Below are 13,285 nucleotides of genomic sequence, written 5' to 3'. Positions count from 1 at the left end.
CATAGTGAAACAGAATCCTGTAAATACAAATAATCTAACAAAGGCTATCATTTTGTCACTAGACCTAAGCAGTTTTTACAGAGGAATTTGGTTATCTGTGATGCTAATTTTCTTTTTAAGTTGATTTTTCAGTTACTTTTATTTGCCTTGCTTTGAGTTTTTACCTGGAGTTTTCCTTGCCACATAATGTTCTGCCATTTATAACTATCTGCAGGTTTAGTCAACTTTTGAGCCTCAAGTGTATATGTAATGCCTCTGAGTAAACAAGGCATTTATATTCTACAGATGTAAGGTGGTTTTAAATTTCCAGTTAATTTTTTGGGTAACTGTTCTAGTCCTTTCTATATTGGATCTAAATTAAATGTTATTTTAAAATTTTTTTTCATTTTTATGGTACTAGGAATCAAACTTATGACCTTGCACTTGTTGGCTAATGCCACTGAGCCGTGCCCCCAGCCTCTCAGTATTTTAGATAGAAAAGAAACATGCTTCATAGTCATCTCAGGTTCTTCTATTAGGGCATTTCTCAAATGAGCTTTAGTTTCCTTTGCAGCTTGTGTTAATGTTTAAGTTTTCAGTTAAGAGACGGTTTCTTTGTAAAACAACTTTTTTCTACCTATCCCACTTCTCCAAATCTTAACAGTGTTAGAGTGGCATGTTAGCAGCACCATTCTTTAAACTTTGAATGGGAATTATGTTCATCTGTCTTTGAGAAAACCTTGACAGTACATAGAAAATAATAAGCACCACAATGGCACTGCTGCAGCCAACACTTGGTGTTAGAGTACACTGGCCCTGTGTGCAGTAAGCATATTACCCATGAGCCGTGAGAACAGGTACTGTGGTCTTCTTCATCTTACATGTGAGAAAGTTAGGCTCGAAGACAGTAAGCATTCATCCAACATCATGCAGTGTCTTGGTCACTTTCCTCACTGCTGGAACAGAACACCAACCCTGCACTACAGAGGAGCACAGGTTTATTTTGGCTCCTGGTCTAGAAGTTTCAGCCTTGTATGCTCAGTGGCTCTGTGCCAGGGTCTGGGCAGGGGAAAGCTACTCCCTTCCTGTCGGAGGGGAGGCAGACTCAAGGGTGAACCTAGGAAGGTGAATCTGCCTCCTGCCTCTTCCTGTCAGTCTCATCTCCTCCCAGTAGGCCAGCGTACCGTCCCACAACCTTCCAGACACAAACTTGGGCCACTGTAGACCTGAGCTAATAAACCAAAGAGCTAGGAGCTGATCTGAGGTATTCTAAACCACCTCCTTTTTTCTTTTAAACTTCCTGTTTCTTAAACCGGGCTTGGTGCCATGTGCCTATAATCCTAGCACTCAGGAGGCGGAGGCAGGATTATTCAGTCTGACTGCATAATGAGATCAAGGCCAGCTTGAGCTACATAATAAGACCCTGCCTCAAGAAACCAGAACAAATAATTTCACTGCTGTACATTTCAGTATGTAGTTGTGATGTTTCTTTTGGGAGATCTGCACATGTATGTAATATAGCTTGATTATTTTCTGTCCCTTTAGACCCCACCAGCTGCTCCCTTCCAAAGTCATTTTGTTTCCTACCATTTTGCATTTTATTCCTTTTGATTTAGGTTTCTCTTTTAGTAAGAGAAACCATGTTTCTCTGTTGACATGACCCTGCCAGCTGATATGTACTCTTCCTAAGATAAAACCTGAGAATGTGTATAAGTATCCTTTATCTTACAGGCTCCTTATAGGAGACATTATTTTTTAATAAAATTAGGGCCATCCATTCCTTGAATTCATTTAATGAAATTCTCTAACTTACACACAGTGCACTAAATAGGTGCTAGGCATACACACACACACACACACACACACACACACACACAAGTAGACCAGGGCCCCTGTTTTCCCAGTTAGGACAGCTGCAGTGCACACTGAGAGCATAAGTCGGCTCTCTGGTTAGATCACATTTTAACCCTCACACATGATACAAGTGATCCTCCTTTAATAGGACTCTGCTGTATCTGAAGAGGCTGTTTCTGAATTAGCATGGATCCAAAACCTCCATGTTTAAGTAGCAATTTGAGGGAGAATTTTTAATTTATATTCTTTTGTTCATTTTGTCTCTGGCCTTAGGACACACTCCATGATGATGACCATGAGCCAGTTTGTTTTCTGCGTACTTTTCCCACACATGCACATGGACTTCACCAGCAAAATACTGTTTAAGTAACAGATACATCTCTAAAATCTACTCTCTTGGGTCTATCCTGGTTTGCATGGTTTCTTAAAATGTATCGATTGCTTTATAAGCCCCCCAGCTCCTGCCCCAGGGAAAACTTAGGTGTCTGATATTCACGGTTTTTATCCCAGGCTTCTTCATGCCAGGCAGATGTTTAAATGTCCTGCCACTTAGCTTCATCTCCCACTCTTTAGCTGTTCTGAGAAAAGAGCTTGCTCCTTTGTCCAGGCTGGCCTTGAATTTGAGATCCTCCTACCTCAGGCTCCCAGTTAGGCATGCTAATTTTTAAGCTTGCCTGTATGTTCTTAAAAGAAAAAAAACTTAGCAAATGTGAGCAAATCTTTTGACTTTCTGGTTGTGACAGTTTGAAATACATAAACATAATAAATTGAATTTTTTGAAGTATTGAATAATAGAAAGAAAGCTATGCCAGGAAGTTTTAATCATTGTGAAAGCAGTTTAATATTGTAAACTAAGTGAATGTGCAGTTTGGTGTTTTCATAACAGGTTGCATCTGAATTATAGCAATGTTCTAAGTATTGTTATTTTTTGCAAACTTCATTATTTCTCACGAATTTTGTGGTGATGTAGAATGAGCTGTCTGCCAGGTTTGGCTGTGTTTTAACAGTTAAAAAACCTCTTGGGTACATTGGTTTCCACTCACCTATGAATTGTGTTCATCAGTAGTATCATCTTACCTGCTATTTTAGGAAGTTCACAAAGCTGCTTATCTGTTAGATTTTCCTTATTAAGTACACTTAACCAATAACTCCCAATACAGAACATTACTGTGCAAGCTTACTTGGTATGTACAGTAAGGAAGCACAATATTAGACTGTAAAGAATGGTGTTCACTGAGAACATTTTTACTTTCATTTTTGTAGATGTGCCTCTTCATTTTCACCTTGAAACATTATTTAAAAACAATGAAATGAGAGGAGACCTTGCTGCAAATCAAATTGTAGGCGACTGTATCTTGTCACCATCACCTGGTATGTCACATTTACAAATCTGGTACTTTACGCTGCCTTTGACATCCTTCTTACTTACTATTTTGCATTCTAAGTAAATAAAATTTAACAAAAATAAATGTAAATTCTTAATTTTTAATAATCACTTTTCACAAATCACACAGACAGAAAATACACAGTGGTGTATCATTTGTGAGGCCCTGAGTTTCATCCTCAACACTAAAAAAGGAGTAAGTGAAAGAAAATACACAGGAGCAATCTCTTAAAAATGTGTGATAACTACTAGATGAAAATTATGAAATACAACTGATAAATATAGTGGAAAATACAAGTAAACAAGCATTCTTGTATGACAAAACTGATAAGGATATCCTATTTATGAGTTCATATGTTTAATGCAGTGTAAGTTCTAATAGATTTGGTTAGCTTAAAATAATTCTGTAGGCTACTGAAAAGATGAAATTATATAAAAAGAATGACTAGAAAATACAATTTCCCTCAACCACTTATAGAAATACAGCAAAACTCTTTAATATTTAAGAAAATAGATTTACAAGATAAGCCTAGTCTAGTTTATTATATGATCAGGAAAGAATTGTATATCAGAAGTGGAGAACTTAGTCAATATAACAGTATTGGTAGTTTTTTTCTGAGAAAAATTTGTAAATACTATACTTCATATCATGCAACAGAATGAATTCTAAAAACTATGTCATAAAACTTAAAAGAAAGTATAGCGAAATGTTTGTAATGCTCTGAAAGGTGTGAAGACATTGTCTATGCTTGGAAGTAACTGTAAGACATGAAAGTATTTTGATTGTCTGCAAAGTGAAAATCTTAGTCACATAAGAAAGCCATATGAACTAAGACAAATTATTTCCGGATGAAATGACTACCTAAAAATCTAAAAACTCAAGACTCAAATCAATGTCTGTTAGAACTGGGGTTTTATTATAAAAAACCAACATCCACTAGAGATGGGGCGTAGCTCTGAGATAGGACCTGGTTGCTCAATCAACAAAACAAAACAACTGCTTCTATAAATACCACTCATAAAGTATGCTAGTCATGTGACAATGAAAACAGAATATCTCTAAGATTAGAAAATGTTCACTGAGGGACACAGAAGGATGTTTCTACATGGAAAGAAATGCTGTTTTGTTGGAAGATCTGTAACTTGCCAGTTTTCCACAAGTCACCAATAGAGTGTGATTCTAATCAGAATCACAGAGGTATCCTTTTTGAATACTCTGAGATTTACACAGATGTTGGAGAGGTAAAACTGAAAGATCAAGAGGGCGACATATCAGATATCAAAATGTTGTGATCATTAAGACAATGCAGTACTGGTAGAAGCCAGAGTAAGGCGAAATACAAACAGCCTTGAGAAAGACTCAAAGGTCTGGGTTTTGAGTGGAATTTCCCTATTGCTTAGAAAGGGTGTCTTGGTCCATAAACAGGACAGCAACGATGCACTCACTCTTTGTGTGCCAGCCCTAGTGAAGAGCTTTCATGGGAGCTCACTATTGTCACTACCTTCCCAACTCACTGCAGAGGAGCGGTGGAGCCACACGCCCAGCCCAGGAGCCCGGCTCACAGCCCGTGGGCCAGACAACCAACTTCCATGTATCACAGCGGCACTGAATGATGGTTCATTAAGTAAGATCTGCCCTTTAAGATGGGTGACACTAAAAATACCTATTTCAGATGAATTAAAGATCTTGAAAATGATACTTGAATTGGAAGAAAAGCTAAATGTGACTGTTGATAAAATAATGAAAATGATACCTAACACTTAGTGACAACTTGTGTCACACAGTTTACTGTTCCTGCCTGGTTAGTATTACGATCAGTTCTAGTAAAAAAATACTATTGTAGTTTTAACAAGCATGCTAGTATTTCAGATAACATTAAAATCAGTACGAGCCTTCTGTGAGATACATCCCAAAGCCTTGATTTAAAGTATGTGTTTTATAAGATCACTGTGAGGGAAAAACCCTTATCGCTTACTTTTGTACCTACTCAAAATAAATGTTTACTGAACTGGTAATTCTGTATTCTGACCCAGTTATTCCATTTTCAAGACTAGTGGAATCCTACCAAACATGAAATCAACTTTCCACAAACACATTCATCCCAGCATTTTTGTGAAAATGAAAAACTAGAAACAACTTGAAGAATGTAATAGGGAAATGGTTAAATATATTCTGTAGAATATATTTGTCCTATAGTACAAATGCAACCTTAAAAATCTTACAAGCTCATGAAAAGATAGGTGCATGTTTCCCAAAGAATGCTGTGATAAAAAGGGACACAAGTGCTTTTTACTTTTGTGTATGACACAATTATAACCATGAAAGAATGTCCTTTTTCTCACCCAAAGACATTCTGGTTTGAACAAGAACTGTGTACACACACACACACCTGGGTTTTTAAACAACCCAGGAAACCTGAACATGAACTGGCTTGTAGATGCTAATTTGTCACATATAATAAGGCACTGTGGTTACATAATACACATACGCTATAAGTTTAATTAGTTCATGCTGAGATTTACAGATGAAAAGATATTTCTGAAATTTTCTTTAAAATATTATAGCAAAGGAAAAAAAACTGTTTGAGAAGGGATAAAACAAGATTGCTCATGAGTTGCTCATTGCCAAAGCTGACTGATAGGTACGTACATAGGAGTTCATTATTCTAATCTTTTTTGTACACATGTGACATTTTCCTACAGTATACAGTTAGGGGGAAAGAAAAAGAGCACCAGGGACAAGGAACAGCTAGCTCTGCCTAGCAGAAGACAGACTAAAACACTGCAAAGGATGAATTGTGTTTATGTATCTTCCCATGATATGATCCTACTCTGTGGGACACTGAGATTAGACTCATATCCATGAACATGATTACATTAAGAATCTCCCTAACAGCAATAATTTCATTATACTGTCGATGACGACTGTAATGTCCAACAGCAATGGAATACTTAAATGATTTTGTCTCTAACCTGAAAAATGTAAAGCTACCAAATGCAGAAATAATGGTTATGGGATGGAAAGAAAATTACGCTTTTCTCCTAATTATGATTCACTATTTGAAATACAAATGAGGCATGAAATGTACAGGTATGCGTATAATTGAAAGTTTGTGCAAAAGTGAAAGCACATGTGTTAGAAGTGAGATGATTTCTACTAATGTTGCCCCATTTATCTAACTTATAAAATAAAACTGTGAATGTGTTAGGCAGAGAGTTTGTACTATCAACGTGATGACCCGTTTCACACCACATTGGGATAGAAAGAATAAAGACTGGAACACTCTCAACGTGAAGGCTGCATAGTTAGGCACATTGATACAGTGTTCTTTTGTGTAACCTGTCCTTAGGTTTTATCCTCTGTATAAAAAGTTGGTCAGTGACTTTTCATTGACTGCTAATGATTTCTACAGAAATAAGAACAAGAATTTAACATTGAAAGCACCAGTGTGGCCAGGCAGACTACTACATGTTGAATCAAAGGTGAATCATAAAAAACATTGTAATGCAATGGGGAAAAGTCGACATGAACAGACTATTAAGAGTGTGATGAGCATATATAGGATAAAAGTCATGCAATAAAGAGGGAGTAACATACATAACTGTGCTTAGGACAAGGCAAAAAGAAAGGTTAAAGGAAATGAGAAAGGGCTGAGAGGAACTCCAGAAAGATCACCATCTACAGGAAGTTACAGAGTAAAGGGGAGGGTGTGGTGTGTGAGGACTCCTCAAACTTTACATGTGACTGTTAGAAGGCAGGTCTTGATTCAGAGTCTGGAATCGGCCCTGTGACTCTGCGTTCTGACAAGGTTCCAAGAGATTCAGATGCTATGGGTCAGTGTTGTACATTCATCAGAGACCTAGAACAGGATGATGGGTTCACGTGTCCACAGACGGCTCAGTATTCCCACAGAGTAAGCTCACAAAGAAGGGCATGTATCTAGTGTGCCTTCCTTAACACACAGTCTGGGCATAGCCTGCATTATCTGTTCACTTGTGCATTTATTGTGACACTGCTGACTTTAGTAAGAGGAAACACTGTACCAGAGAAAACCAATTTAGAGCCCAGACTTAACCAAAGTAGTAAAGGCTATGAAAAATGACAGTGGATCTCTTGCAGATACACAACTAAAACATAGTAAATGACTGAACTTTCTATAAAGAAAATGTAGGGGTAACTGGTCAAACTTGAACAGCTTCAAACCTGCTAATAATGCTAATTTCTGACAACTGTGTAGCTCTGTAGAAGAATGTTATTATTTATAAGAAATATACATTCATCTATGTAAAGGAGCCTCCAGACAGAAATGAGTACAGAAGGAGGGAAAGCAAATGTGATAAAAGTTAACTTTCTTTTCCAAGTTTTCTGTAACTCTGTGTTAAAATTTTTAAGAATGGATAGATGAGGAAGAACCTAAACTCACAGGACTCAGCCTCTACCCACCGTGCCTCAGGTTTCATCAGCAGGCTGTCAATACTGAGTGTTTCATGTCTGTACTCATTCCTACCACATTCAGTCAACAGCCGTCTATGCTCCTGAAAGAGACTGGCTGCAGTCACAGCCAGGGACCTTCCACTGCTGTAAATCTAAGTGTTGCACCGGCTCCCTCCCCGTCCCTCTAAGACTTAAGAGGACCCCAAAGCCTGCCTGCCCCTGTGGGCAGCTCCTGCCTGCTCATGGGTCTTCTTCACCGTTTCCTTATTCTACACTACACAGCTCCTCTTCAGGCCCCGCTCCGCCCACTCCCTGGGCCTCAGCACAAACTGTTCTCTCTTCCTTCCCCTCAACATCATTATGAGACCCACCACCTTGGGAAGAAAAGAGAACAGAAGGACAAACCGTCTGGGGAGGTTTACCACTGGCTACACCTCCCGCCCTGTTACATACGTAGGGCTGGAACTTTCAGAGGTGCTCCCGTGATGGCCTGCATGACTGATTTTTTTCTTCCATTTGCTCTGTTCGACATTGTTCAAGTGAATTCTCTAAATTTGTAGGGCTACTATAATTCCTGGAAAAACATTTGGCTATCCTTTCCTCAATACCCACGCCTTTACTCTGTTCTCTAGCACTCCACTTTGGTTCTTTTCTTTCTCACATTTTCTACAACTGTTACTTCAAATTGTCAAGCTTTTCTTCCAGGCCCAGTCTTGATTTTCACCTTCGTCTGTTCCGTTACTCAGCTTAATTAATGCTGCTTGTGACTAGTTGTAAAATCATAATTTTACAAGGCTTCCCTAGAGGCCTCTTGCCTTTTCTTTAGAAGTCTTTCTGGTTAAATCTGTATTCTGAATATGCTCCAGGTCCTATTTCTTGAGAGGGTTTGTCTACTTGTAGTTTATGATGTTGCCAATCAAGATTTCTGGAATTCGTGCACTCATCTTTGAAGTTGATATTCACTGTTAAGACTGTTCCACTGCTGTTTATGGTACCCTCTTTTTACCTCAGTACAAGAAATGAGAGACACTAACCCCTCAAATATAGAAATTAATTCTAGGAATTAATTCACTTAGTCTTCATAGCTCCAACATAGCTATTATCTGTTTTAAAGATGAGGAAACTGGGCTGGGGATTTAGCTCAGTAGCATAAGTGCCTGCCTGGCAAGTGTGACGTCTTGAGTTTGATCCCCGGTACCACAAAAGAAAAAAAAAGAGGAAACAGGTACAGTGACATTCAGCGTCTGAAAATTGTGTTGCATTGTTTTTAAAAAGCGGAAGCAGCTAGGGGCAGCGGCAGTGCCTATAATCCTAGCACTGGGGAGACTGAGGCAGGAGGACCTCTTGGAATTCAAGCCCAGCCTGAACTACATAGTGTGACTCTTACCTCAAAATGAGGGGAGTGAATTTTTTAACAGTATGACATTACAATTTTACTCTGAAACAATCTCTGGCTGCAACAATAAACACATACTCCCTAAATGAAATCTGGTCCTTGCCCTCACGGAGTCCTCGTCTACTGTGACTACGGTGGGGGACCTTTCTTGGATCTAAATTATTTCCAGATTTAACGATAGGCAACTTCAGGATTCAGTTGGTAGTCAACCAAGAACTTGGAGTACTTTAGGATCCCTTTACTTTTACATCCTCTTTAAAAACAAGCAGACAGAATGGCGAACAGCAAACTGGGCACCCAGTGTTTTTAAGGAGTCCTGTTACATGTATTTTTTGCTTAAGTGTTGTTCATCTTAGTATTTCACTACATGCAGTTTTGCACTGGTATCTTAAAATCCTGTAGTGTTAAAACTAAAAACAGGTAAATATGCTCATTATCTGTTCGTGTTAAGAAACTAAAAGCCTGCGTTTCCTTTTCATTTGTTTTAGTACACAGCACTTCCTTGAATCAGTGGAGAAAAGGATATTCGTCTATGTGTAAGCCTCAAATAAGGTCAGAATCTTCTGTACAGCTGTTACAGGCAAGAAAGAAAAGACATTTGAGTGAAACAGCAGTAGGTAGGTTAAAATGAGGATATGATCATTAGTGTTAAATATTGAAAAGAAAATTTTGGTCTTCAAAACACCCCTGTATCACAGGTACTTATAACCCAATCACCCAAAACATCTACAACCCTGAGAACATACTCATGCAGCTAATTCAGTCTGGAGCCTGGGTATCCACCCACTTTATGGCAGTGAAGAGTTTCTCCCCTATGTCCCCTGACCAGCTAACTCTGTCAGTCGTTGTTTCTCAGCTTGTTCTGGACTCAAGACTGGGTCAGTGCAGGACTGCCTTACAGAAACCTATCACTGCTTAAAATTCTGCAGGAGTTCAGAGAAAAGAGGCCATGGTTTAACTGCAGTACTTACCCAGTCTTGTTCAGTTCTCCTTAGGAGTCTTAAATGCAACCAAGAGTTATCAATGGATGTTCTTAGTGGGGGTATAGGGGAGACAATCACCTCAGTTACTGCTAATGATAAAACTGGCATGATTATATTTTGATTAGCAAGGTATGTGATATTTTTGGATCTTACTCATTGTTCCATTTATTAGTCAAGTATTCTCCAACTGTAACAGTAACATAACCAATAAACTAGGAGCTAATTACTTCCACAATGTCCTGACAGTTATACAGAATGAGTTTAGTACCAGCTCTATAACTACAGAAATGTCACTGATAATAGACCAAGTCACTACCCGATGATGTAGTACACTGACTGTGGCACAAAATGAACCAACTCTCATGTTTTCCGATGCTTCATTATTCTCTTTATTGTCTCACGCTTAAACTTGACCACGACTAGCTAGCTTTTAAGGAACCTTCACACATGCATAATGAAACACAGGAAAACTTTATCTTTTAATCAGATGCATTATGAAATGTGTTCCCTAATACACAGTGTTTCACTAGAAAACTTTAAATCCAATTTCAAGTGTACTGCATATACTGTATAAGGGCTAGAAGAACAAATGAAATGACAGACACTGCAACTAGACAGTTCCCTAAGTGGTACAGTCTCTGTAATGTCTGTCTAGATTGTAAGACACCTAGGAGACAATAATCAATTTCATTTGGAGGATCCTGATTTGAAGAAACTAAATCATAAAGGATACTTTTATGACAACTGAAGAACTATAAATGTAGACTTTATAATTAGACTTTATATTTTAAATTAGATTTTATGTAACATGGGAAAATATTCCTGTTAGGATTCATAGTGAAGCAAAACAGGCAACGGCAGGGCAGTAAGTGAGTAAGTGCGTAAATAGGGAACGAAACAAACAGAAGGAACTTAAACAAATGATACCAGAGAAAGAAAACATCAATATCCAGACAGAAGAATTTCAACCATGAAATGATGCTATTAAAAAAACCAGAGATCAGAAACTTACTAGTACTTTAGTTAGCACTTTCAAAACTCAAATGTTAAGATTTTTAAGTTTTTAAAAAAAGAACAAAATGAGAGAACATTATGATCAGTTCTGACATTGCAATTGCTAATACAGGTTAAGAGTCATAGAGAGCAAAGCCACGATAAAGAGAGATTTTACTCAAGAAATAATATGAAATATATTGGATTTAAAAAATTAGCAAATCCCAGAAAATAGAAATGCTTGTATGCAGCAAGAGTATAGATAAGGCTCTTTTATAATTTCCTTTTGCTTATTTTCTGATACATGAATTAAAAAAAAAAAAGAAATAGTAACCTCTCACCTAACTGGGAAAATAATACTAATAATCTTGACCATGTTTAATTTGTGACGTTCTGAATGGTTCTTTCCACGGCAGGAGAAAGGGATAGATTTGAGGAATTTGCTTTCCAACACACAGAACCAGGATCCCATTGCAATTTTTCTGCTGTCTCTAATTTCCATGTTATATCAAGAACCCAGAATTCATCATCACAAGTAGGTTTTTGTTTTGTTTTGTTTAGATTGAACTCTAAATTTGCTTTATTTTGAAATAAAACCAAACTGGCTTGCAGACTACTTTGCTAATCTTTCTCAGCCTTATTTCCTAGCACCTTTAGAACTACCTTATTAGGAAACTGTAAATTTGGTTAGATAAGGCACTTTTTACTTAGAATCTAAGAGTTTATTAATCTTTGGTTATGGATTTTTTTCTGTTGAAAACATTTATCACGGCTATCTCTTACTCTTTAACATTTGAAGATAAATGCAGTTTTGCTAAGGCAATTTAGGATTTATGTTGCTGTTAACCTGTTTTATTTGTCATATGGCCAGGGACTCGAGATGTCAGAAGGTGAGAAGATTTAGAAGTGAACTGTCTGAATAAAGGACAGGGACAAGGGACACATAAATGAAGCTTGTAATAATTATCTTTACTAAAGCTGACCAAAGCAGTATTTCAGAAGCCTTTCCTCATAAGAAGCACATAGTTCTGTGCACCTAAATACACACTACACACCCACAAAGAGGTTTAATTTACAAAACACAGGCATGCGTTAATCGGTAACATTTTATAATCAGATAACAATGTATTTGCAAAAGCTATGCAACAGGTATACTACTTACTATCTTTCATAGCTCATGAAAGAATCTCAGTAACTAGATGCTACTGTAAAGCAGTACTATAATCCTGTTTTGCAGAGTACTGCACGACGGAGGTTAAGAAGTGAAAGCTCTTATGACATAGATAACATTGTGATTCCTATGTCATTAGTAGCCCCTGCTAAATTAGAAAAACTCCAGTATAAAGAAATACTGACTCCAAGGTATGTACACCTACTTACCTCTATATTTCTTTCCTCTCCTTCGTCAATAAGCTTACATGTGGAGTGAAGTTAGAATTTTAACTGAGAAGAGAATGCTGCCTCTTTTCCTACCCTACTTGTAGAGTCATGGAAGGAAAAGGGTGGAAGACAACTTTACACTATTCATGCCATGTGGTATCACAACTTTAGTTTTTAAAACTTCTAGTTTTTAAAAAGTGATAATTTCTAGACTGATTTAGTTTAGCGGGATCTTTTTCAACTGTTTCTATTATGTGTACAGCATTAAAAGGTACTGTAGTGATGATTACAACTACAGCAACACACAATGCTTGCCCACATTAAAAACAGTTGTGCATGCAGTTACAGAGAGTTCAAGATTTGCATAGTTATAACACACTCCAGATAAAACATTTGTGATAAGGAAAATAAGATTCTGATACATTGCAAGTCAGCATTAAACACATTACCTAGAAAGATGAATAGAAAGGACTGAGAGGATATCCACCAGGTCAGAGAAGGAGACCGTAAGAAAGGCAGATAGACAGCACGTAAGGCTTAGGAGCATGTGAGGTTTTGCACAGGATGATAAAAGTTCAGGCGAGGGAAAAACCAGGGTGGGGAAGTCCCTGAATGTAATACACAGGTCTTCTATTGGCAGTGATGTTAGCACACTTTTTGGTAATGATTGAAGTAGTTTCTTAAAAATTTGAAGTCATGAATATTACACCAGGAATTCATACTGCAATGGCTGGAAATCAAGACATAACCCTTGAAATAACTACAGTTAATTCTTTTAATTTCATAATTTGACTCATTACTTCATTAATTACCTTGAAGCATTGAGAACCTATAAAGTATTATGAGAGTTGATATATAAAGAAATGTCAAATTTTTCTTCA

At 37.5% G+C, this 13,285-nt stretch overlaps 1 protein-coding gene across 2 annotated transcripts in view; it reads left to right on the top strand.

Moving 5' to 3' along the window:
• The window catches only part of Kansl1l (KAT8 regulatory NSL complex subunit 1 like), an 84,719-nt gene that overhangs the window by 61,225 nt on the left and 10,209 nt on the right, over positions 1–13,285 (top strand). For both annotated transcript variants that reach the window (XM_013157343.3, XM_013157340.3), the window contains 4 exons: positions 3,097–3,204; positions 9,537–9,665; positions 11,441–11,559; positions 12,262–12,386. In XM_013157343.3, the coding sequence (XP_013012797.1) occupies positions 3,097–3,204; positions 9,537–9,665; positions 11,441–11,559; positions 12,262–12,386 (481 nt within the window). The remainder of the gene's footprint in view (positions 1–3,096; positions 3,205–9,536; positions 9,666–11,440; positions 11,560–12,261; positions 12,387–13,285) is intronic.

Source organism: Cavia porcellus, unplaced genomic scaffold, assembly GCF_034190915.1.
Source record: "Cavia porcellus strain 051 isolate PalLab524CR breed Dunkin Hartley unplaced genomic scaffold, mCavPor4.1 scaffold_26, whole genome shotgun sequence".
NCBI classification, from domain to species: Eukaryota; Metazoa; Chordata; class Mammalia; order Rodentia; family Caviidae; genus Cavia; species Cavia porcellus.
The sequence above is the reverse complement of the archived record's forward strand: the minus strand, read 5'-3'. Positions and strand labels throughout refer to the sequence as shown.